The sequence below is a fragment of the Schistocerca piceifrons genome, chromosome 6, assembly GCF_021461385.2.
Source record: "Schistocerca piceifrons isolate TAMUIC-IGC-003096 chromosome 6, iqSchPice1.1, whole genome shotgun sequence".
Lineage (NCBI taxonomy): Eukaryota > Metazoa > Arthropoda > Insecta > Orthoptera > Acrididae > Schistocerca > Schistocerca piceifrons.
Window position 1 is genome coordinate 29,815,776 of NC_060143.1, and position 27,236 is coordinate 29,843,011.

Sequence of the window (27,236 nt, forward strand, 5' to 3'; positions counted from 1 at the left end):
GTACTTGTCTAATTTTTCATAGTTCTTTTTCCCTAAACAGCTCTTTACTAATTGAAATTTGCATCACAGTTCTGGCTCCTCCTCATTTTATCACACAATGATCTAACAACTTTTTCATCTGTGACCCCTTTAATATTCCTTATTTTAAACTGTTTTTCTTCATTCTGATCAAAAACTTCTGTTTCCCCTCCTACTGGTAACCTTGATAGAGCATCTGCAACTATGTTGTCAGTGCCTTTAATATACTTAATTTCAAAGTTGAATTGTTGTAAATACAATGTCCATCTTGTAAGCCTATCAAGATAGAGCTTGCATTCCTGTAAATAGCTTAAGGCTTTATGATCAGAGTACACTATTACCTTATGTCCAAGTAAATAGGTCCTGAATTTTGAAAATGACCACTGTATGGCTAATAACTCTTTTTCTGTGACTGTATAGTTCTTTTCATGGTTCAGTAACATTCTGCTTGTAAAAGCAATTGTAGAATGAACTGTCTCCCCATTGACTTCTTTTACTTGAAATAATTCAGCACCTAGCCCATAATCACTGCTGTCAGTATGTAAACAGAAAGGTAAATTGAAGTCTGGTCTGTGTAACAGGTTCCTTTTTTATTCTGTCGGAAGCCTCTTGACAATCTTTACTCCATATCCAGACAGTGTCCTTCTTTAACAAGTTACTTTTACAGGGTGTGTTAAAGCTTTGTTTACTTACAAGTTTTCTGTAGAAGCCACATAGCCCATAAAATAATTTCAGTTGTTTTCTGTTGCGGGGTATAGGAAACTCTGCAATAGCTTTGATTTTGTCTGGATCTGCCAGAATTCCTTTTTTCTGTTATGACATGTCCCAAAAATTTTAACTCAGATACTGCAAATTTACGGTTTTCTAGTTTTAGTGTCATTCCCCCTCTTCTAAGTTTCTCACATGCCTGTCTTAAAAGCCCAACATGCTCATTCCAATCTTGTCCAGTTACTAAAATGTCATCTAGATAAATCACTAATTTGGATACAAGTTCTTGCCCAAGCACATGGTCTAAAGCTCTAATGAATTCTGCTACTGTTGTGTTCAAGCCAGAAGGGACTACATAATACTGATAGCAACAGCCATTGTATAGAGAAGCGGTGTATTTCCTAGAGTTGGGTGCCAGGGGTACTTTGTGAAAGCCTGAGGTTAAGTCTAGACTTGACATTAATTTTATATCCTTGAACATGTGCAACAGCTCATCGATGTTTTCAGGGTGGTCTATTTCCCTGTATAAGATCTTGTTTAAAGGCCTGGAGTAGAACTATTCCCACTCCCCCATCTCTCTTTGACACAACCACCAGTGGGTTGTTATAAGCACTGATACTCCTTTCAATAATGCCACACACTTCTATCTTATGTAATTCTTTCTCAACCGCTGTACATTTTGCTATGGGCACACCATACAGTTTTATGAAAAATGGGTCATGGCATCTTACTAGCAAAGTACATTGGTAACCCCTAACTCTCCCTGGAATGTTGCTAAAGACATCACTGTATTCCCATAACAAAGACTCTAGTTCCTGTTTTTGCCCATCATTTAGACCACTAGCTTCTGAAATCTTAGTGTTTACAAGTGTTTTGAAATCTACTTCACTTAAGTCTAGCTCTGTTATGTGTTTGTCAACATATCTTTTCTATTTTACAAGATTTATAGTATTAAATTTATCATTACACAAAACTGTATTTGATCTGACAAACTTGGTGGAGATACACCGCCCAGTTTTTGTCCTCCCCATTCAAATCTTTGATGTACACTCTGAATCCATGACATCCTGAAAATACAGTCTTCACTGAGTCCTGGTATAATTAGACATCCATGTGTAAATGTGACTCCCTCAATTGTAAAAGATAACAAAATTTGACTTTTCACAGTTTTACTATGTTTTCCTGTATCAACTCTTATTTTCACCCCAATGACTGGCATTTCAATGTAATCTTTCTCGCACTTCAGCTTTTTGCTTCATATTTCAGATATTCCTGACACTTCACTCCCTGTGTCTATAAGGTACTTGCCTTCCCAGGTACCAACTTTTACTCGAATGAATGGACTACCTATGTCATCATCTTTTTCAGGCTGAACATATTCATACAATAAATCATTTTCAATTTCACTAAAACAATGACTTCCTGACTTACTATTACCTATATTACTGTTACCTTTATTACCTATGGTCATTAGATTAACATACACATCTTTAGCACTGTCACTTGCATTGATAATTTCATTAATCCAAACATTTTCACTCGTATAACATTGTTCATCACTAAGGTATTTATCCTTCAGGTGTTCAACAATAATATGTTTAGTATTTTGCCACCAATCAGGATATAAAATTTGAGAGATATTGAGAATCATTTTTCTAAAATTGCTGTCGTTTCTAATTGCATCACTATTTATCCACATATTATAAAGAAATAATTCACCTTTGTTCATTGCAAATGGTAGCCTACTTGCACAGTAAGTTTTACTGTTCAGGGAATCTTTATCATCTACCCTGATTCCTTCATAAGATGTTGGATTACAGAACTTATTGCTTGTGACACTGACATTAACACCACTTAAATTGTTAATAACATCCTTGGATACATCTACTACGTGCATATCAGTTTCTCCCACAACACCTAATGCCTCCATTTCCTCTTTCAAGCAAACAAAATATTTCTCACCATCTCATGTATCATTAAATCTTCATTTTCCCAAATACTACAATCATCAACCTCTCTCTCCCAGAAACTTAAAACGTTGCTTTCACACCCAACTGTTTTTAATTCTCTGCCCGTTAAATCAGTGTCAAAAATTTGCTCACCTGGTTCCCTCAACGGTGTGTCAGTTCCTAAATCATGTACATCGTTAACCCACTGGTCCCCTGACAAACTGCAAGTTTCTGCCCATTCATAAAGTTCAACTAAGTCAGCTATTTCCTCTGGCTCTTTATTACAACCAATGTGTTCATTCTTAACAGGTACTGTGTTTAGAGGGTAGTACACATTCATAAGATAACTACTCATTACTTCAGATGTATCTTTTGGTACAGCATAGTTACTGTTATTGGTCCATCTATTGTCTATGCTTTTTACCCCTACCCTGTGGACCGACGATGGAGCACATGCTAGTTTTTTACTTCATGACTTTCCATAGCATTTTGACTCCTGGTGTCACTATCTTCACACCAATTCCTGTTTTCAGACTTCCTTTTATTACTTCTGTTCCAATTGTTCCCAGATTGTCCTCCTGAATGGAAATTATAGTTTTCCCTTGAATGGAAATTATTGTTATTATTGTGACGATTTTGTTACCTATGATGAAAACTATGGTTGTTTGACCTGTTTTCCCTTCTGTTAAAATTAGTGTTTCCCCAACTATGATCCCCACCTCACTGTGTGTGATTGAAATAGTTTTTTGGTTTCCCCACTATGTCTATAATCCTGTCTAGTTTGTCCAGATAGTTTAGAAATTGTTCAGTGTTGTCATCTGGTCCAGAAACTAGGTCCCGTTGCACATCTGTTGGCAACCTTCTCTTTAAAGCATTTATCCGTGTGACATTATCAAAGAGTTTACTCAAAAGTACAAGTTTCTTCAATTGATTTTTACAAAACTGATTCATAGTCCCCTGTGTTTCCCTATAATTTGGCCCATTCAGGAACTCACTCTTGATCCTGGCTTGTTCAGTTTCAGACGAGAACCGTTTTAAGAACTCAATTTCAAATTCTGCATAAGACATGTCCATAGGAAAATTTTGATTGGCCCATGACAAAGATTCCCACTCCAAAAATTTTTTAACAGACTTAATTTTGAAACTTTCACTCATATTTGGCAAAAAGTTGTCTCTACAACTCTGCAGAATGTCAACAGAATGCAAACTACACTCATTATAAAAGTTTTTAACTGGAATATTGGATAATAAGGTACATGTGTTCATAGAAAAATTTTTGCTAGCTATATCATTGCTAAATATTTCAAACTTCTGGTTCAATTCTGATACTGTACTTTTTAATTCTCTAACATTTGTCTTAGTTTCAGTCTCTTGGAGTTTTACTGTGTTACTGTTTCCACTTTGTCATTCACAACATTTAGTTTCAAATCTACTCTACTTTCAAGATCTACTGCCATAGCTTTTACATTTACACAAACTGTATCTATTTGACTATTAACATTAACAAAACATGTTTCATTTTTCTCTGTCTGTGACCAGTTCATTTTTTACAGACTGAATTTTGTTACTCAGGCTAGATTTTGCTTCTTCCACTTTAGATTCTACCACAAAAATCTTTGTTTCTGCCCTGCTAAGTTTCTTGTTTATCTTGGATGTATCGTTGCGAAGTTTATTACCCCAAAGTAAGACATTATCAACTTTTTTGCTCATTGCTCCCTCTAGACGCGATAGTTTCTGATTTATGACCTGAAAACTGTCCGCGACTGTCTGATTCGTATTTTGTAATCGTTCTTCATTATCTTGTAAGCGTGTTGCAATTGTCTGATTTTAAGCTAACAATTGTTCCATAATTTGTAACAGTGATTTAATGTCCGACATCTCACATTCAGATAAATTAAGACCATGATCCACTTCTTTGACTGACTCATCTTCCGTTTTTATCGGCATGTCTACATCCCTGAAGTCTAACAAATTTTCGCAATCTTGCTCAGATTCAGCACCACTTTCCTCTTTTACAATGGTAATTTTCGTACAATTTAACACACAAACCACAGAGCCCCCAGTTGTCATGAACCCTCTCTACTATGCTTTAAAAGTTATCTCCATGGACACCATTATGGTGTGGCTAATGGCTGTATAGTACTTTTGTAGAGCTGTCCATGATGTCTCCTTTGTTGATGCTGCTGAGTCTGCGTTGTCCATGTAGCTTCTCATTGTCTAGGCGATGATTTCCTTTACTGCTCTGGGTCCAAGAAAACGTGTGGGTTTTTTAATTATCACTGGACTAACGAAATCATGACACAGTATTCCACAGTTTATTTGTAACAAAAACACATATTTATTGCCAAAATTCGGAAAAACAAACTACACTCAACCGCGGCCAGAACTCAAGTGGCTGAAAACACGTTGTAGACGAAAGATCACACTCATAAACTACAAAGAACATACAGTTTCAATATTGATTATTGATCACAACACCTAACCTAATATTATATTAAGCAAAAGCTTTTTAACACAGCTTTAGTTTATAATATAACAAATATGAAGACTATTTGTCACTTCCATTACAACAGCCATTGTATTTTTTCTACAAATTTTGAATGTGCGTGTGTTGTTGTGTCTTGTAATATTTAGGTCCAGGTAATGGAGGCTTTAGGTCCAGGTAATGGAGGCTTTTGTCTTGTTCATGTCCACAGTAAATGTAATTTTCACATGTAGCCTGACAGAATGTCTGTTATAACGTTGTAGACGATAAGAAGAGATGTGGAGCTGGTTCACAAACTACACACCTCTCTCCTATAGGTTGACTTACTTGGTATGCACAGCCGATATTCTTCTCTGGATAGCCGGTCACATCAATCTCCAAAAACTTCTTCTCTGAAGAATAATGCTGGTTAAGGGAATTTATCAGACTCTCTCTCTACTCTTGAAATAATTTGGTACCCGAAGAATACTTTTAGTTCAGTCATGGTATATTTCAACTTCCACAAAAAACAAATTCACCATTTCTTGTATAGATACTCGAACTGCGAGTCAACCAAGCTGTCAAACATTAGACTCTATTAAGATACATTTACAACTGGGTTGGTTTAATAACCACTATAAAATATGAACATGTCTTGCTTCTAGCAAGTCCAACACATGAATTACTTAAAAGTCTAATCTCATTTCTTAATTTGTTCTTAACAATCATCACAGTCACTAAACCAGCAAAGAATAGCACAGGCTCTTCTCCACACTTACACTCTATGGATTGTACAGCAGGTACTTTTCTACTTGTCGGCTACTGTTCAGCCACCGTGTCCACGTTTTGCTCGTGACTGTTTTTAGTCCTGCACACACAAATATGCAATGCACTGTAGGTTGGACTCATCTCTCTCACACTTCTATTTAAAATTTCTTGGGTTCGAGATGGAGGAAGGACAAGTGGTTCTAGAATTTACGCAGAAACTCTCGAAGCACTACATATTCCCCCCCTCAGATTGAACATGCGATATTTTATATTCCATCATTATGTACATTTATATCACACAGAATAACATTCATATTTCAGCAGTATATCTTGTTCTTTTAATAACCATGAATACCCTTTTTCTTATTATTTAGCTATTCCATATTTTTTTCATTTTACTTTAATTATAAAATGTGAATATTTCAATTAATGTTGGAGTTAGCTCTTTCAATATCTAAAAATCATGAGGACCAATTTTTTTTCTTTTTTCTGCTCTTTATCCAACCATAAGTTCCAGGTGTTCAGGACACTTAGTACTTTGTTCTTTATTCTAATTCCTTGACTATTTTTTCCTTAGTGCGTACTAGTATCATTATTTATAGTAGTTTGTATCTGGGGGACCTCTGGGAAAAATAATAGTGTTCCCTTTTGACACTTGTAAATTTACCTAAAACATAATAAAGCTAGTGGTAGAGGCAGAGAGAGAGAGAGGAACCGTCGCTTGAAAAACAATGTGTGCTTCTTTCCAGATGTACACATATCTTTTTCCCCTACAACCCTTGGCAGTTCTTACATCCTTTTAATCTGTAAATTCATTGTTTGTTTATTCACATTTCTTTGTGTGTATGCGGAAGTGTTTTCATGTAGTCTGAGTCTTCAGCCTTCTTATCTGAAGATAAGTTGTAGGTTATTGGAAACCATGGAAACTATGAAGGACTTCTGTGACAGAAGTAGATGAATATGGAAAGAGGGAAAAATAGATAGGTCCTCAAATGAGAAGTAAGAGAGGAAAAGAAGGTAGATGTGGTTGCTAAGATTGAAGAAGAGAAAGAAGACAGCCCCAAAGACAGGAAACCCTTCCCACCCCCCCTTCCCCAGGATCCCACCTCGCCGGTTCTTGAGTGAGAAGCCAGAGGAGGTATGGTGTAAAATCAACTCCTACAGAATGGACATTCCCACCTTCACCCTTGAGGTCCCCGAAGAAAATCTTAGCAAACCTATGGAAATGGCAAATGGTGAAGAATCAGGCACACTTGTTTGCGAGGGTCATTTGAAAGGTGTGATGTGTGTTTCGTGTTAGTCATGATTTATCTGTTAGTTTAAATCATGCTTTTACCTTCTCTACCCAACCCCTTTCGTCATCGATACAAACCCTCTCGTCTATGTCACATCTCATAAAAAGTATAAAATATTCAGTACCAAGTATAAAATTATATATTACATTATCACAGTAATTTAATTAGTCACACAATATTATGTTTTTCACAAATATAACTCTCCATTCAGTTTGCTAAGAAAAATATGCTTCAATGCCTTTAACTCGATTATCTTACATTCAGTGTGAGAGTGGTATTCTCACGATTTCAGAAATTATTTGGAAAGTTGTGAGCCAGGTATGGTTCTCGCTGCTTACTTAGAACTATGTGACAAAAAAGGATTACCAGGCAGCTTTCAAGAAAACCATTTTTGGAATCATTGTAATTAACATTCATATTAATAGAACATACAAATTTAATGACGTTGATTTCACTCAGACTTCTGCCCCTAGATTTGCACAGGAAACTGGTGAAGAGATTACTTACAAGGACTAATTCAAGCAAAAATAAAACCTAACTATACGTGGAGACCACATCGGCTGCTGTCGACATTACAATTGAAACTGCAGGAGAGAATGGCTGGCTAGACAGATTTAATCTATCTTATTTCAGGGATAATGTACATACCAATTCCCACCTCATGTCGCCACCTAGTAAAGTCAGGATAAGTTGGGGCTAGCCGGGACGAGTCATGAAGACAGGTAGGGGCACCCATGGAATAACCGTGGAAAATAAAATCAAAATTCCTAGCAGGCACAACCCTCTAGCAACCGAGGACGATGCAGTCAAAATTCCCAGCGGACACAACCCTCTAATAACCGAGGTTGAATGCAGTCACATACCAGGAGCAGTTTGGGGTGATGTAATAACAAATTCTCGCTAGTATGGTTTTTACATCGTGCAATATCCGTTAGATGAGTATGTGCCAAGCAAGATCATAAGAGATGGAAAAGAGCCACCGTGGTACAACAACCGAGTTAGAAAACTGCTGCGGAAGCAAAGGGAACTTCACAGTTATGCGAGAGGCGTTCAATGAATTCAAAAGTAAAGTTCTATGTACTGACTTGGCAGAAAATCCTAAGAAATTTTGGTCTTATGTGAAAGCGGTAGGTGGATCAAAACAAAATGTCCAGACACTCTGTGACCAAAATGGTACTGAAACAGAGGATGACAGGCTAAAGGCCAAAATACCAAATGTCTTTTTCCAAAGCTGTTTCACAGAGGAAGACTGCACTGTAGTTCCTTCTCCAGATTGTCGCACAGATGACAAAATGGTAGATATCAAAATAGACGACAGAGGGATAGAGAAACAACTAAAATCGCTCAAAAGAGGAAAGGCTGCTGGACCTGATGGGATACCAGTTCGATTTTACACAGAGTATGCGAAGGAACTTGCCCGCCTTCTTGCAGCGGTGTACCGTAGGTCTCTAGAAGAGCGTAGCTTTCCAAAGGATTGGAAAATGGCACAGGTCATCCCTGTTTTCAAGAAGGGACGTCGGACAGATGTGCAGAACTATAGACCTATATCTCTAACGTCGATCAGTTGTAGAATTTTGGAACACGTATTGTGTTCGAGTATAATGACTTTTCTGGAGACTAGAAATCTACTCTGTAGGAATCAGCATGGGTTTCGAAAAAGACGGTCATGTGAAACCCAGCTCGCACTATTCGTCCACGAGACTCAGAGGGCCATAGACACGGGTTCACAGGTAGATGCCGTGTTTCTTGACTTCCGCAAGGCGTTCGATACAGTTCCCCACAGTCGTTTAATGAACAAAGTAAGAGCATATGGACTATCAGACCAATTGTGTGATTGGATTGAGGAGTTCCTAGATAACAGGACGCAGCATGTCATTCTCAATGGAGAGAAGTCTTCCGAAGTAAGAGTGATTTCAGGTGTGCCGCAGGGGAGTGTCGTAGGACCGTTGCTATTCATAGTAACAATGGAAAATTGTACTGAAATGCAGGAGGGTCTGCAGCGAATTGACGCATGGTGCAGGGAATGGCAATTGAATCTCGATGTAGACAAGTGTAATGTGCTGCGAACACATAGGAAGATAGATCCCTTATCATTTAGCTACAATATAGCAGGTCAGCAACTGGAAGCAGTTAATTCCATAAATTATCTGGGAGTACGCATTAGGAGTGATTTAAAATGGAATGATCATATAAAGTTGATCGTTGGTAAAGCAGATGCCAGACTGAGATTCATTGGAAGAATCCTAAGGAAATGCAATCCGAAAACAAAGGAAGTAGGTTACAGTACACTTGTTCGCCCACTGCTTGAATACTGCTCAGCAGTGTGGGATCCGTACCAGATAGGGTTGATAGAAGAGATAGAGAAGATCCAACGGAGAGCAGCGCGCTTCGTTACAGGATCATTTAGTAATCGCAAAAGCATTACGGAGATGATAGATAAACTGCAGTGGAAGACTCTGCAGGAGAGACGCTCAGTAGCTCGGTACAGTTTTTTGTTGAAGTTTCGAGAACATACCTTCACCGAAGAGTCAAGCAATGTATTGCTCCCTCCTACATATATCTCGCGAAAAGACCATGAGGATAAAATCAGAGAGATTAGAGCCCACACAGAAGCATACTGACAATCGTTCTTTCCACGAACAATACGAGACTGGAATAGAAGGGAGAACCGATAGATGTACTCAAGGTACCCTCCGCCACACACCATCAGGTGGCTTGTGGAGTATGGATGTAGATGTAGATGTAGAACTTAGGAATAATCAGATACATTTTGTATTTCACATGAGTATTACTCTCTTTCACCTTCTGACAGATCTTACAGGTTATAATTAAAGATACTACTTTATGCCCATTTCTTCTTAAAAGAGTAAAACTGATTCATATGAGCTATATACTTTTTTATTCCAAAGTGTCCATATCCTGTATGAACATACCACACTAGTGTGTCTTCCATTACCTTTGGAATGCATAAATGTCAATGTTGCAATGTTACACTGTCTCTCCAAAACAAATTATGACCCATAATTTTCCATTTTCCCACTTGATTAGGAGGTAAGGAATTTCGGATACACATAGAAAACATTTTTGTAAAATAGGAATCATGATGGATATTCTCTGTTATTCTTTGAGCCATCTCTTGTACTCTGATGTTCGTATGTTCTAATGACATAAAATTAATTGCAAATATAACGCCGGGTCCTTCCTCCATGCCTAAGGGAAACCTAGACAAAGCATCCGGCACAATATTCTCGGAACCTTTTACATATTGTATCCTAATATCATATTCCTGTAGGAAAAGCATCCAGCACATTAACCTACTACGTAATAAATGACTAATTCGTTAGAAAAGATAAAGCTTGATGGTCTATATAAACATGGATTTCTGATCCCCATACTAGTGTTTGAAATTTTTGGACACTCCATACAATTGCTAACAGTTCTTTTTCAGTAGCCATGTAGTTTAATTCATGTTTTTTTCAGACTACAACTAGCAAAAGCTATGGTTCGGTGTTCTAAATGATTTAGATCCCACTCTCCTAGGAAAAGTTCTGCCGCAATAATATAATCAGATGCATGTGTTGAAATTTTAAATGGTTTGCCCATAACTGGGTGATTTAATATGGGTGATTCAACAAGTGCCCTTTTGATGTTTTCAAACTCTTCATTTACCTCTTGATCCCAAATCCATGGGACTCCCTTCCTTAATAAACGTAAAATTTTCGGGTCATTCAGTTCTTGCCCTCGTATGTACCATCGATAGTATCCAGCCATTCCTATAAATCCCTTCAGCTGTCTTATGTTTCTTGGGTGTGGACATTCTTTAATAGCTTTGATGCATTCAGGGTCCACTCTAATGCCCTGCACCCCTATAATATGCCCTAAAAACTTAAGCTCTTGATGCGCAAAACATGATTTAAATAGCTTCACCGTAATACCTTTCTCTTTAAATTTTCTCAAGGTCTTCCGCAATGTTAGACAATGTTCTTCCCAAGAAACTGATATTATCAGGATATCATCTACATATATTATTAAATGCTTCAATAGATCTCTCCCTAATGCTTCATTCAGTGCACATATAAATACAGATATAGAAATATTAAGCCCAAAAGGCAATACATTGAATTGATATGATTTACGATCAAACAGAAATGCTGTATACTTTTTTGATTCTGGACGTAACCTAATTTGCCAACATCCCACAGTCAGGTCCATCATGCTAATAAAACATGCTTTCTCAAATTTGTATAACAATTAGTTGATGTTAATCAGTCTGTCTCTTTCTGGCTCTATATGCTTATTCAATATCCGCGCGTCTAATCAGACGCTAATCGTACCCCACCTGTAGCTTTTTTTCACCACTACCAATGGGTTATTCATTACACTAGACCTATGTTCTATTATATCATCTTGTTGATTTCCTCCCTAACTGCTTCTTTCAGACTGACAGATATCAGATATGGCTTACAGAAAAATAGTGTGTCATCTTTGATTTTAAACTTACATATGTAGTCACTGATGTTGCGTGGGCCATCAGAAAACATCACTTCATATTCTATTAGAATTTTATATAAATCTTGTCTTTGTTGACCGGTCAGTATTACGGACTCATTTACTTTGTCTTGTATGTCAGCTCGATGTGATACATGATCTACACTATCGATCTCTGGTGACAATTTTGCTGTAGCAGTTAATCGTAAACATTGACACTCAGCTGTTTGTTTTGCAATGTGGTTTTCTGTCATGAATGGTATCCAACATCTCCTGTTCCTGTAACCAAAACAAAGAAGATTTTCGTCAAGGTTTAAGATGGCTTTAAATTCTGATAATCAATCTAAACCAAATGAAACATCTCTATTTATATTTTCTACTATCAACAGACTGGCTGGGTGAGATTAAGATATGTGAACACAAAATAAGCAATCTTGCATATGCGGATGACTTAGTTGTGATGGCAGATTCGATTGAAAGTTTGCAAAGTAATATTTCAGAGCTAGATCAGAAATGTAAGGACTATGGTATGAAGATCAGCATCTCCAAAACGAAAGTAATGTCAGTGGGAAAGAAATATAAACGGATTGAGTGCCAAGTAGAAGGAACAAAGTTAGAACAAGTGGACGGTTTCAAGTACTTAGGATGCATATTCTCACAGGATGGCAACATAGTGAAAGAACTGGAAGCGAGGCATAGCAAAGCTAATGCAGTGAGCGCTCAGCTACGACCTACTCTCTTCTGCAAGAAGGAAGTCAGTACCAAGACTAAGTTATCTGTGCACCGTTCAATCTTTCGACCAACTTTGTTGTATGGGAGCGAAAGCTGAGTGGATTCAGGTTACCTTATCAACAAGGTTGAGGTTACGGATATGAAAGTAGCTAGGATGATTGCAGGTACTAGTAGATGGGAACAATGGCAGGAGGGTGTCCACAATGAGGAAATCAAAGAAAAACTGGGAATGAACTGTATAGATGTAGCAGTCAGGGTGAACAGGCTTAGATGGTGGGGTCATGTTACACACGTTGGAGAAGCAAGGTTACCCAAGGGACTCATGGGTTCAGCAGTAGAGGATAGGAGGAGTCGGGGCAGACCAAGGAGAAGGTACCTGTATTCAGTTAAGAATGATTTTGAAGTTATAGGTTTAACATCAGAAGAGGCGCCAATGTTAGCACTGAATAGGGAATCGTGGAGGAATTTTATAAGGGGGCTATGCTCCAGACTGAACGCTGAAAGGCGTAATCAGTCTTAAATGATGATGACGATGAAATGATGATGATGATGATCAACAGCATTTGATGAAATAATACATTTCTAGTGCTGCAATTCAGTTGTGTTTCACAACCTTACTTTTCTTTCCTGTTATACCGACTATGTAAACTCCAGCTACTGGTAACAGCGGTAAGTACTGTTTAGTCTGTAATGAGTTACTGAATGTGCTAGATATGAGTGATACTTCACTCCCAGAGTCTATAGTTATGTTAATCTTGGAATTTTCCACAGTCCCTGTTATTATAGGTTGTGGATTGTTGTTAGTTAAGCTTGGTTCTTCCAGCAGCAACCATTCCTTTGCTGGTATTTTGTGTGTGAAATTAACATACTTATTATGAACCAGGCCTCCTAGTGTATCTCTACAACCTGGGCCCTGGCCCTGGGTCCAGATCGCATTATGTTTTCGTCTTTAACAGTAGTCATAGGTTGGTTACGGAATCGAGATACTACATTACCACTTTGTGTTTTACTACTACTCGGTGAAAATTCCTGCAAAGTTATGGGACCTCAATTTGAAGGTGGATGTTTCTTTTGATAATTGTCATTACCATTTTAACTATTGCATTGGTGTACCCTTGCTAGGTTAGCCTCATGTTTCCTAAAATTATTACCACTATTGCTGTCGGTTGGTCGCAGCCAGTGTGCTCCCTGCCGCCGTTGGATAAGCAGCTGCAGCATCAAGTCGTATACTCTTAGCTCACTTATTTGTTACGTAGTTTAATTCTTAATTTCTTTGCGTGTTTTTGGTATTTGCGTTGTTTAATTCATAAATTTCGGGCGTATTGTAGTATTTGAGAGTTGTAGCATCGCGTTTTAGTACCTGAGTAGTGTAAAATCGCGTAGTCTCCTTCCGCCGCCGAGCAGTGTGTCAGCAGTGCGCAAGTAGCAGCATTACTGCATTTACTAGGCAATCTTGTATTTTAATAAGCATTTAAATTTTGTGTTATCTTTGCACAACAGTTTTAGCATGGATAGGGACTGCGACTGCTGTGTTCGAATGCGGGCTGAGTTAGCATCCCTTCGCTCCCAGCTTCAGGCAGTGTTGGCTTTGGTCACACAGCTTGAGGCTGTTGCCAATGGGCATCACTGTGGGGGTCTGGATGGGGGTTTGTCGGGGACAGCCAGCTCGTCCCACCCATCCTCCGATCAGCCTACGGCTGTGGCTGCCTGGGATACTGCCCACATAGAGGCCAACCCCTCACCTGTGGTAGAGTGGGAGGTCATCTCGAGGTGTGGCAGGGGGCGAAAGACATTCCGGAGGGCTGAACGGAAGACCTCTACAGTTTGTCTGACGAACCGGTTTCAGGCTCTGTCTCTGGCTGATACTGATCTTCAGCCGAACATGGCTGCTTGTCCTGTTCCAGAAGTTGCCCCTCAGTCTGCAAGATCCGGGCTGTCGCAGAGGGTGGGCTTACTGGTAGTTGGGAGCTCCAATGTCAGGCGTGTAATGGGGCCCCTTAGGGATATGGCAGCAAGAGAGGGGAAGAAAACCAATGTGCAATCCGTGTGCATACCGGGGGGAGTCATTCCAGATGTGGAAAGGGTCCTTCCGAATGCCATGAAGGGTACAGGGTGCACCCATCTGCAGGTGGTCATTCATGTCGGCACCAACGACGTGTGTCGCTATGGATCGGAGGAAATAGTCTCTGGCTTCCGGTGGCTATCTGATTTGGTGAAGACTGCCAGTCCCACTAGCAGGATGAAAGCAGAGCTCACCATCTGCAGCATCGTCGACAGGACTGACTGCGGACGTTTGGTACAGAGCCAAGTGGAGGGTCTGAATCAGAGGCTGAGACGGTTCTGCGACCGTGTGGGCTGCAGATTCCTTGACTTGCGCCATAGGGTGGTGGGGTTTCGGGTTCCGCTGGATAGGTCAGGAGTCCACTACACGCAACAAGCGGCTACACGGGTAGCAGGGGTTTTGTGGCGTGGGCTGGGCGTTTTTTTAGATTAGAGGGCCACGGGCAAGTACAGAAAGGGCAACAGCCTCAAAGGGTGCGGGGCAAAGTCAGGACATGCGGGGACCAAGCAGCAATCAGTATTGTAATTGTAAACTGTCGAAGCTGCATTGGTAAAGTACCGGAACTTCAAGCACTGATAGAAAGCACCGAAGCTGAAATCGTTATATGTATGGAAAGCTGGCTGAAGCCAGAGATAAATTCTGCCGAAATTTTTACAAAGACACTGATGGTGTTTAGAAAGGATAGATTGCATGCAACTGGAGGTGGCGTGTTTGTTGCTGTAAGTAGTAGTTTATCCTGTAGTGAAGTAGAAGTGGATAGTTCCTGTGAATTATTATGGGTGGAGGTTACACTCAACAACCGAGCTAGTTTAATAATTGGCTCCTTTTTCCGACCTCCCGACTCAGCAGCATTAGTGGCATAACAACTGAGAGAAAATCTGGAATACATTTCACATAAATTTCCTCAGCATGTTATAGTCTTAGGCGGAGACTTCAATTTACCAGATATAGACTGGGACACTCAGATGTTTAGGATGGGTGGTAGGGACAGAGCATCGAGTGACATTATACTGAGTGCACTATCCGAAAATTACCTCGAGCAATTAAACAGAGAACCGACTCGTGGAGATAACATCTTGGACCTACTGATAACAAACAGACCTGAACTTTTCGACTCTGTATGTGCAGAACAGGGAATCAGTGATCATAAGGCCGTTGCAGCATCCCTGAATATGGAAGTAAATAGGAATATAAAAAAAGGGAGAAAAGTTTATCTGTTTAGCAAGAGTAATAGAAGGCAGATTTCGGACTACCTAACAGATCAAAACGAAAATTTCTGTTCCGACACTGACAATGTTGAGTGTATATGGAAAAAGTTCAAGGCAATCGTAAAATGTGTTTTAGACAGGTATGTGCCAACTAAAACTGTGAAGGACGGGAAAAACCCACCGTGGTTCAACAACAAAGTTAGGAAACTACTGCGAAAGCAAAGAGAGCTTCACTGCAAGTTTAAACGCAGCCAAAACCTCTCAGACAAACAGAAGCTAAACGATGTCAAAGTTAGCGTAAGGAGGGCTATGCGTGAAGCTTTCAGTGAATTCGAAAGTAAAATTCTATGTACTGACTTGACAGAAAATCCTAGGAAGTTCTGGTCTTGCGTTAAATCAGTAAGTGGCTCGAAACAGCATATCCAGACACTCCGGGATGATGATGGCATTGAAACACAGGATGACATGCGTAAAGCTGAAATACTAAGCACCTTTTTCCAAAGCTGTTTCACAGAGGAAGACCACACTGCAGTTCCTTCTCCAAATCCTCACACAAACCAAAAAATGGCTGACATTGAAATAAGTGTCCACGGAATAGAAAAGCAACTGAAATCACTCAACAGAGGAAAGTCCACTGGACCTGACATGATACCAATTCGATCCTACACAGAGTACGCGAAAGAACTTGCCCCCCTTCTAACAGCCGTGTACCGCAAGTCTTTAGAGGAATGGAAGGTTCCAAATGATTGGAAAAGAGCACAGGTAGTCCCAGTCTTCAAGAAGGGTCATCGAGCAGATGCGCAAAACTATAGACCTATATCTCTGACGTCAATTTGTTGTAGAATTTTAGAACATGTTTTTTGCTTGCATATCATGTCGTTTCTGGAAACCCAGAATCTACTATGTAGGAATCAACATGGATTCCGGAAACAGTGATCGTGTGAGCCCCAACTCGCGTTATTTGTTCATGAGACCCACAAAATATTAGATACAGGCTCCCAGGTAGATGCCATTTTCCTTGACTTCCGGAAGGCGTTCGATACAGTTCCGCACTGTCGCCTGATAAACAAAGAAATAGCCTACAGAAGACCAGCTGTGTGGCTGGATTGAAGAGTTTTTAGCAAACAGAACACAGCATGTTGTTCTCAATGGAGAGACATCTACAGACGTTAAAATAACCTCTGGCGTGCCACAGGGGAGTGTTATAGGACCATTGCTTTTCATGATATATATAAATAACCTAGTAGATAGTGTCAGAAGTTCCGTGTGGCTTTTCGCGGATGATGCTGTAGTATGCAGAGAAGTTGCAGCATTAGAAAATTGCAGCGAAATGCAGGAAGATCTGTAGCGGATAGGCACTTGGTGCAGGGAGTGGCAACTGACACTTAACAGAGACAAATGTAATGTATTGCGAATACATAGAAAGAATGATCCTTTATTCAAACACTGGTAGCAGTTACTTCTGTAAAATATCTGGGAGTATGTGTACGGAACGATTTGAAGTGAAATGATCATATAAAATTAAATATTGGTAAGGCGGGTGCCAGGTTGAGATTCATTGGGAGAGTCCCTAGAAAATGTAGTCCATCAACAAAGGAGGTGGCTTACAAAACACTCGTTCGACCTATACTTGAGTATTGCTCATCAGTGTGGGATCCATACCTGGTGGGGTTGACAGAGGAGATAGAGAAGATCCAAAGAAGAGCGGCGCGTTTCGTCACACAGTTATTTGGTAAGCGTTACGGAGATGTTTAGTAAACTCAAGTGGCAGACTCTGCAAGAGAGACACTTGCGTCGTAGTGTAGCTTGCTGTCCAGGTTTCAAGAGGGTGCATTTTTGGATGAGGTATCGAATATACTGCTTCCCCCTACTTATACCTCCCGAAGCGATCACGAGTGTAAAATTAGAGAGATTTGAGCACGCACGGAGGCTTTCCGGCAGTCGTTCTTCCCACGAACCATTCGCGACTGGAACAGGAAAGGGAGGTAATGACAGTGGCACGTAAAGTGCCCTCCGCCACATACCGTTGGGTGGCTTGTGGAGTATAAATGTAGATGTAGATGTAGATGTAGTTCGGATTTTCCCCATGATGTAGAGTTTCATTACAATCTTTATTTATTGCATCAAGAGCGTCAACATAAGATACAATTTTTCAACTGTTTGCCAGCCTCTATACAAGATGTCTTTCCTTGGATAGATGGGTAAATGTCTAATTAAAATTCTAACCAATGTCTCTTCCTCCATCAGTTTATCTAAATACTTCACCCATATTAAGTGCCAGTCTAAATATGTTCTCATTCTCTTGTGCACTAGCCGACCAGTATTTCTCTTTAAATTTCCTCTGGAAGTCTTCCCAAGAAGAAAAGTTCTCAGTGTTTACAGTATCCCATACTGAGGCTTCCCCTAAAAGATACCCCATAGCAAATTCAATTTTCTTAGAATCTTCCCAGTGTTCTGGCAAAGTTTGATTGAATCTTTTCAAAAATGAGTTGGATGTACATCCCCGTCCGGCTTAAACTTAGGGAATTGCCTGGATAATCCTGAATTGGCCCCCCATTGCAGAGCAGTCATCTCTTCACTAGTCAATACCACATTAGGAGAAGTCATCTTCATGTCTAATTTATCTTGGATAAGTTTGAATTCTCTCCATAGATCATCCATACCTCTCTTGGTATCACTAAGTTCAGAAGATAAAATAGGAGATACATTCCTGAATGTTACTTTCTTTGAAACTTTTTGATCTATATGTTCTTCCACCTGTTCCTCCAAACTATGTATATTTATAATGTCAGAGTTCGCTAGTTTCTCTCTGAAATTTCTTTCTACAGTATCTACTCGTGTATTCAAACCTGTAATTTGCGATTGGATAATTAATATCAACTTCGCTTGCTTATCAACACTCTCTCTTACAGTATGTAATCTCTGCTTTACAGCATCGAACTCAACATTACACACATTTCCAAATGATCCTAATTTTTCATCGATTTCAGTGTCTACCTTATTACATTTTCCCTCAATATCAAAATAACAGATCAGGAATTCAGGAAGGCTGTGAGGGACACACATGTATTCAGGGGATTCTTTGATGACACTGATCATTATTTAATCTGCAGTGAAATTGGGATTGTGAGGCCGAAAGTGCAGGAGGTCAGGTCCATATGTAGGAGGATAAGAGTGGAGAAACTTCAGGATAAGGAAATCAGGCACAAGTACATAGCAGCGATCTCAGAAAGGTACCAGTTAGTTGAATGTAGTCAATTACAGTCATTGGAAAAGGAATGGACAAGGTACAGGGACACAGTACTAGAAGTGGCTAAAGAATCTCTTGGAACAGTAGTGTGTAAAAGTAGGATGAAGCTTGGTGGAATGATACAGTCAAGGCAGCCTGTAAAAGAAAGAAGAAGGCGTATCAAAAATGGCTACATACCAGAACCCAGGTAGACAGAGAAAGTTATGTTGAAGAAAGAAACAAAGCCAATCAGATAATTGCAGCATCCAAGAAGAAATTGTGGGAAGACTTTGGAAACTGGTTGGAGACTATGGGTCAAGCTGCTGGAAAACCATTCTGGATTGTAATTAGCAGTCTTCGAAAGGGAGGTAAGAAGGAAATGACAAGTATTTTGGACAGGTCAGGAAAACTGCTGGTGAATCCTGTGGATGCCTTGGGCAGATGGAGGGAATATTTTGAAGAGTTGCTCAATGTAGATGAAAATGCGATCAGTAATGTTTCAGATTTCGAGGTAGAATGGGATAGGAATGATGATGGAAATAGGATCACATTTGAGGAAGTGGAAAAAATGGTCAATAGATTGCAGTGCAATAAAGCGGCTGGGGTGGATGAAATTAAGTCGGAACTCATCAAATACAGTGGAATGTCAGGTCTTAATTGGCTACACAGGATAATTGAAATGGCCTGGGAGTCGGGACAGGTTCCATCAGACTGGACAAAAGCAGTAATCACACCAATTTTTAAACATGGAAACACAAAAGATTGTAACAACTACGGAGGTATCTCTTTAATCAGCGTTGTGGGTAAAATCTTCTCAGGTATTGTTGAAAGGAAAGTGCGAGTACTAGTTGAAGACCAATTGGATGAAAATCAGTGAGGGTTTAGGCCTCTTAGAGGTTGTCAGGACCAGATCTTTGGCTTATGGCAAATAATGGAGAAGTGTTATGAGTGGAACAGGGAATTGTATCTATGCTTTATAGATCTAGAAAAGGCATATGACCGGGTTCCTAGGAGGAAGTTATTGTCTGGTCTACAAGATTATGGAATAGGAGGCAAACTTTTGCAAGCAATTAAAGGTCTTTACATGGATAGTCAGGCAGCAGTTAGAGTTGACGGTAAATTGAGTTCATGGTTCAGAGTAGTTTCAGGGGTAAGACAAGGCTGCAACCTGTCTCCACTGTTTTTCATATTATTTATGGATCATATGTTGAAAACAATAGACTGGCTGGGTGAGATTAAGATATGTGAACACAAAATAAGCAGTCTTGCATATGCAGATGACTTAGTTGTGATGGCAGATTCGATTGAAAGTTTGCAAAGTAATATTTCAGAGCTAGATCAGAAATGTAAGGACTATGGTATGAAGATTAGCATCTCCAAACCGAAAGTAATCTCAGTGGGAAAGAAATATAAACGGATTGAGTGCCAAATAGGAGGAACAAAGTTAGAACAGGTGGACGGTTTCAAGTACTTCGGATGCATATTCTCACAGGATGGCAACATAGTGAAAGAACTGGAAGCGAGGTGTAGCAAAGCTAATGCAGTGAGTGCTCAGCTACGATCTACTCTCTTCTGCAAGAAGGAAATCAGTACCAAGACTAAGTTATCTGTGCACCGTTCAATCTTTCGACCAACTTTGTTGTATGGGAGCGAAAGCTGGGTGGATTCAGGTTACCTTATCAACAAGGTTGAGGTTACGGATATGAAAGTAGCTAGGATGATTGCAGGTACTAGTAGATGGGAACAATGGCAGGAGGGTGTCCACAATGAGGAAATCAAAGAAAAACTGGGAATGAACTGTATAGATGTAGCAGTCAGGGCGAACAGGCTTAAATGGTGGGGTCATGTTACATGCATGGGAGAAGCAAGGTTACCCAAGAGACTCATGGACTCAGCAGTAGAGGGTAGGAGGAGTCGGGGCAGACCAAGGGGAAGATACCTGGATTCGGTTAAGAATGATTTTGAAGTAATAGGTTTAACATCAGAAGAGGCACCAATGTTAGCACTGAATTGGGGATCATGGAGGAACTGTATAAGGGGGGCTATGCTCCAGACTGAACGCTGAAAGGCATAATCAGTCTTAAATGATGATGATGATGATGATGACCAAAATCTAACCTTGTTCTAAATCTTGGATTTGATCTTTCTGTTTCTGACTAAAGTCACTGAATAGTTGATTTACATGAAGGTTTAAAGAAGTCATTAATTCTTTCTTTAAATCTAATTTCAAATTTTCAACTTTACCATGTAGTGTGCCAAATTCAGTCTTTAGTAAACCTAAATGTGTTCTTTGAATATTCAAGGTTTCAATCTGATCATTTAGAACTTCATTTTGAGCATTTAAACTAGAATGTACCAAACCTATTGCTTTCCTTAGAGTTTCACTCTGAGCATTTAATGTAGAATTTGAAGTTTCATTTAATTCCTTTCTTAAAGCCACTGAATCTGCACTCTGGGCACATAGTTTTTCACTTAAAGTTGCAATTTGAGTATTTGAAGCTGCACTTTATGCTTTAATTAAGTTTGCTAACTCAGTCCAGTCTGCCATTTCTCTAATGATTCTCATAGCCATGGCTGATTCTGAAGTTTCTTCAGCTAACTGTATGTTTTCCATAGTTTTAGCAATTTTAGATCTAGTAAGCATTTTAAAAAATAAATCTAAGTGTAATAAGTACACAAATACAGTCTATCGAACAGTATATGCAGCTTTATACTCAAACAATTATTGTTTTACCCTCACCCAGTGTAGAGTTTTAGGCTGCATCGGTGAGTGTGTGTGGAATCAGCACCAGTGAACAACAAATTGTGCCAGTGTCATTGGTCGCTGGTTTCCACGTCGGCATCAGCGCAATGTAGAATCAGCACCGGTGAACAGCAACTGGTGTGGGTGGCGTCGGTTGTTGGTTTCAGTGTTGGCGTCGCTGCGATGTGTGTGAGAGCAGTATACTCCCCACACTGGATCTTCTTAGTTGAATTTTTCTTGTCGTATCTCTTCTTAGTCTAATACATCAAGGTCTTCTTTCCATTGTTTTAATGTTATTACTTGCTTACGTCTTTCCCTTTGCTACATTCACAAATTTTCCTTTTCATTTGATTTCCGGGTGAAATCAAGTTTCTCCTAACGGTTTTCTTGTCTTGTTATACTCGGTTGCTATCACAACATGCAACATCTGCTTCTCTCATTTTCGTCTCTAATTTCCTTTTTTTCGGGTCCTGTCATGGTCGCCATGTTCTAACGCTTTAGATGACAAGAAGCAATGTGGAACTGGTTTGCACACTTCCCACCTCTCTCCCATAGGTTGACCTACTTGGTATGCACAGCTGATCTTCTTCTCTGGATAGCTGATCACGTCGATCTCCAAAAACTTCTTCTCTGAAGAATAATGCTGGTTAAGGAAATTTATCAGGTTCTCTCTCTACTCTTGAAATAATTGGGTACTCGAAGAATACTTTTAGTTCAGTCATGGTATATTTCAACTTCCACAAAAAGCAAATTCACCATCTCTCATATTAATATTCGAACTCGTGTGAGTCAACCAAGTTGTCAAACATTAGACTTTATTAAGATACATTTACAACAGGGTTGGTTTAATAACCACCATAAAATATGAACATGTCTTGCCTCTAGTAAGTCCAACACACAAATTACTTAAAAGTCTAATCTCATTTCTTCATTTGTTCTTAACAATCATCACAGTCACTAAACCAGCAAAGAATAGCACAGGCTCTTCTCTACTCATACACTGAAACTCTATGGATCTTACAGCAGATACTTGTCGGCTGCCATTCGGCTGCCGCGTCAACATTTGCTCTGAAATTCTCGAAGCACTACACTGTTATGTCTTTGGCATAGTGTGTCATCTACGTATTTCCTATAAAATTCACTTTTCTTTGCGTGGTGTTCTTGGCTGATAAATAATTTTTGTTGCAAATGATTTTCGTGTATGTCTGGTATGAGATCAGGTACCATGTACGTGATCCTGCTGCTAGAGCATCACGATGATTGAAAATTATGCCATTAAAAGTAAAGGGTTGTGATGTAGGATTATCTAGAGGAGTTACATGAAAGCAGCAGTCTCTGTGGATGTAAATTTTTTAGCTTCATAAGGTTCTTTTGGATTACTCTTACAGTTTCTCGTATGGGTATGTTTCAGGAATGGCTGGTAAAGTCAAGGGATAAACACTCAGCGTGTTTGGGGAGTTTTTTGGCTTTTAGTTTTTCGGCTAGTATCATGCTGGTTTTATAGAATATGTTGCTTCATATGTATAATTTTTCATTATTTTATTCAATTTCTGAGACAGTTTGTGTGCTGCTCCATTTATAGAATTTACCACGGGGTATTATATTACCTTCTTCATGAATTTTTGGCTAAGCTCTTGACCATGGTGCCTTTGGGTTCATACATGTGAGATATTTCTTTCCAGCTTCTGTCAATAGTAAATGTGTGTTCTATAGTTGTTCTTTAATTTCACTGTAAAATTGTTCAGCTTCTTTAGTTGATTTTTATTTTTATTTTTTTGAAATTGTTTTGTTGGGTCTTCTTATGTGCATTATTAGCACCATAGTTTAGCCTATGTACTTGTTTTCTTTCATCGCAACTTATGTACTGCCTTTGTAGCTATGGATCGGTTGCTTTTCAGTTATTTTTTATAGTTTTTACTTTCTGTAAGTAATAATATATAAACAGCGTTAGTCTTAAAAATTAACTGCATTATAGAAAGTCCCATTAAATAACAGTAACTGAGATATATACCACCATAAAGTAATAAAAACTGAGCAAAATCAAGCTCCCACGTCAGTATTTTAAAGAACTCACAAAAGATTACACAGATCTGCTTGTTAGATAATTAAGACCATTTCTTTACTTGTTGTTTTCTTTGCTAAGTTTTCTGGCCAGCACAGTTTTTTAATTTGTATCTGCACTCCTTAGTTTTGAATGTAGAAATTACTGTTCCCATGTCACTTCTTTGTTTTATTCATCATGCTGAAATGTAAAAATTGGAGTGGATTTCTCATCTGTCTTCAGCTCTAAGAATGTCAAACACTGCCTGACAAAAAAGTGAAGCATCCATAACTAGAGGAGGAAATTAAATAAGCTTCACAGGTTGAGAAGAACGTGATGTTATTTCAGTGATTACAAATTTAAGTCAGATTCACAAAGAAGTTGGCAATATGATGTTACATCCCTTCAGTCTGGCCCCCTGGACAGATTTGGTTGGGAAGGGAGCTATAAAGCCATAATATGCTCTCCTGAGGCAAGTTGGCTTTCTGTTGTAACTGATCCTTTATATCCTGGGGACTGACACTGGGATGGAGTAGCCATCCCACACACATTCTAACACAGACAGAGCTTGGGATGTTGCTGGCCACAGGAGTATCTAAACATAATGCAGACATCTCATAGAGACATGTATCATGAGGATGCAGGATGTCTGTGACATACCATAGTGCTGTCAGAGTTCCTTGAATCTCCACTAGGTGTGACCTAAATCATCCCTGCTGGCTCCCCACACTATGATTGCAGGAGTACCACACCATTGTGCCTCTCCAAAACACTGAAAGAAAGGTACCTCTTTCCAGGATGCCGTTATACTCATTGATGATGTTCTTCTTGGGAGGCACAGAATCCCAGTTTAACACTGAACACAGTGCAGTGCCATTCGTCAGGGGTCCATGCTTCCCCGTCATGGCACAATTTCACACAGTCATTTGTGTTGTGGTTTTACCTATGCTTGGATGGTAATTTCGTAGTGTGGCTGCTGCTAGTCTCTGACCAGTGGTGTGGGATGACATAGAATGTTGCAGCAGTCCATTACTTGGTCTTGGATGGCAGTCACAGATCTGAAAGGGTTACAATAATAACCATCACAATAAGTATTTCTGTCCCTTACATTCCCATGCATTTCAACATTGGGCTACTATGACATCTAAATGCCCCACAACTCTATATATCATACTAGTCAATTAGCCGGTCATATGGAGACCCAAAATGAGAAACTTTCCAAATTGCGTCACATGCTGACAATGCTGTCTCAAACAAGTATGCAGCACCTCTGTGTCCTTCACAGTTGCCATTCAATATCTGTTGCTGTCCTTGCCCATTATTTACCCTATCAGGCCTTGTAACAACACTAAATATGAACAAACTATTGCACTCTGGTGGCTGTTCTAATTGTAACCGAGAACTGCAACTCTATTCATTGGCATACCATTCCATGGCATGTTCATCAAGGAAGTTACATTGCCAGCTATGTCTTCTGGTTACTTAATTTTACCTCTCAGCATTAATTCTGTGTCACTGATGCAATTCTCTTAATTTTAAAATATACTGAAGATCAGAGTATTAATTGTCATTTCATTTTCTGTGAAAGAATCTGTTTTCCAGGATGGGGATTGAATTTCCAGACTAGTGGCAACTACTTTCCTCTTGACACAGACAAGAACATAAAATCATCCGTTCTTTCAATTTACCAATAGTTAACATGAATGATTATTTTAAAATATGGGACAAATACAGGAAGTGTAACTGCAGCAGTGTTAATGTGACTTGTACTGGTACTAAGTTATTTTCTCATAACACTCCGGAGAAAGTTACTATTTTACATAATTTATTAGTGAAAGGGCAATACCAAGCCTGGGGGTGGAAGGGTGGTGAAAAAAGATGAAGTAGTTTCAACTACTTTCTTCTCAAAGTTCCTTCCATGTTTTTGAATGAAAGAAAAATTTTTTGCAGGTGCTACATCACATTAACTACAGCATTACATCTTCATCGTGGTGGAAGTCCAAAGGGGCCTGCTGGCACAGGAAAAACAGAGACTGTGAAGGATTTGGGAAAAGGTCTAGGCAGTTATGTCATTGTTGTGAATTGTTCAGAAGGCTTGGACTATAGGAGTATGGGACGCATGTTCTCTGGTAAGTTGCTAATGTTATTATTTTTATATTGCATTAATTTTGTAATTTAATTGCAATATTCCCCCTTTTTGTAAGAAATGGTAGTCATATTGCCCCTCCAAAGATTCCCTGGTTAAGACAAATTTTCAGACTTCTTTTATCATTTCAACACAATTATTTAGACCCTCATAAAATAAAACTCATCCAGATAACTATCTAACGACCTTAGGTCACCCACTGAATGTGTTTTGATGTAATTGACCATAACACACAAACAATTTTCAACAACTGCCATTGTTTTATTGAAAATACTAGCCAAACCTCAACATTTTAAAATAAGTATATATTCTGCTTTATCCTAAACTTCTTGATATTACTAAAGTGACTACCATTAACTCAACCTAAGACTCACCACAGGTTCTCCACAGACCTTAAAACTGCCCTCATTACATTATCAAATACAGCAACTATATACATAATCAAAAGTGATAAACAGTTGCTATACTGCATGTCTTGCTTGTAGCTGACTGACAACAGTCCTCTTATGTGTGGGGTGGCTGGGAGCAGCAGTTGGGGTTCATTATTGGCAGCATATTTCCATTGCACCATACATTAGATGGCTTCAAACAGAAAGAGCAACACAAACATTAGCAAATGTCTAAACCTTTCTCATTCATTGTTTGGATAACCCCTTGTCATCTTCAAATTTGTTTAATACTGCATTTTAACTATTAGAATTTAGTTTTTTTACACACTTCAATGACTTGATTTGGCTCAAATTTGTTCTTCTGATTATTAGCAACTAGTTACAAATACTCTGGCATCTAAATGTTGGAATCTGAATGTTGGCATGTTTCTATATGAGAATGGTATTTGTTACATGTTACAGAATTTGGAATGACTTCATTTTCAGTTCCAATATTCTTTCTTTTGTGGTTTTGTGCATTTTTATTGAAGAAGAAGTGCTAATAAGATACAAGTAGAAAATATTTCCAAAAGTTACACATTGAACCACATGTTGCTGGATTTGTATGTTTGTCAGCCTTGCTCAGATTATCCTGTTCCTTTGCTGGTAAGAAAATGCTTGTTTTGTTGAAGATATTGTAGGCATGTTTTATTAAAAGAAAATTAAATAAAAATAAAATTAATAAAATAGTGATAAGAAATTGTTTTTATTGCCATTTACTGTTGAGAACATGTTCGAATGAAGACATTTTAAAAATGTACACTGAATTTTCACCACTTATGATCACAAGCTCCTCCTGCAGAGAACAAGGATGAAGAGAAAAGATACCTCAAATTACATATGATTGTTCCTGATAAAACAAACCGTAGAAGCCACAACTCTGTTTATATGTTTATTTTACCAGGCATTAGACTTCCATGCAGTTTATTATTATTATCCTGTTCCTCAAGCAAGATG

General features: G+C 39.0%; 1 protein-coding gene across 1 annotated transcript in view; it reads left to right on the forward strand.

Annotated features, from left to right (window-relative positions):
- LOC124802831 (dynein axonemal heavy chain 2) overlaps positions 1 to 27,236 on the forward strand; it is a 1,031,222-nt gene that overhangs the window by 464,269 nt on the left and 539,717 nt on the right. The window contains 1 exon segment of the mRNA XM_047263843.1: positions 25,656 to 25,834. Coding sequence (XP_047119799.1) covers positions 25,656 to 25,834 — 179 coding nt within the window.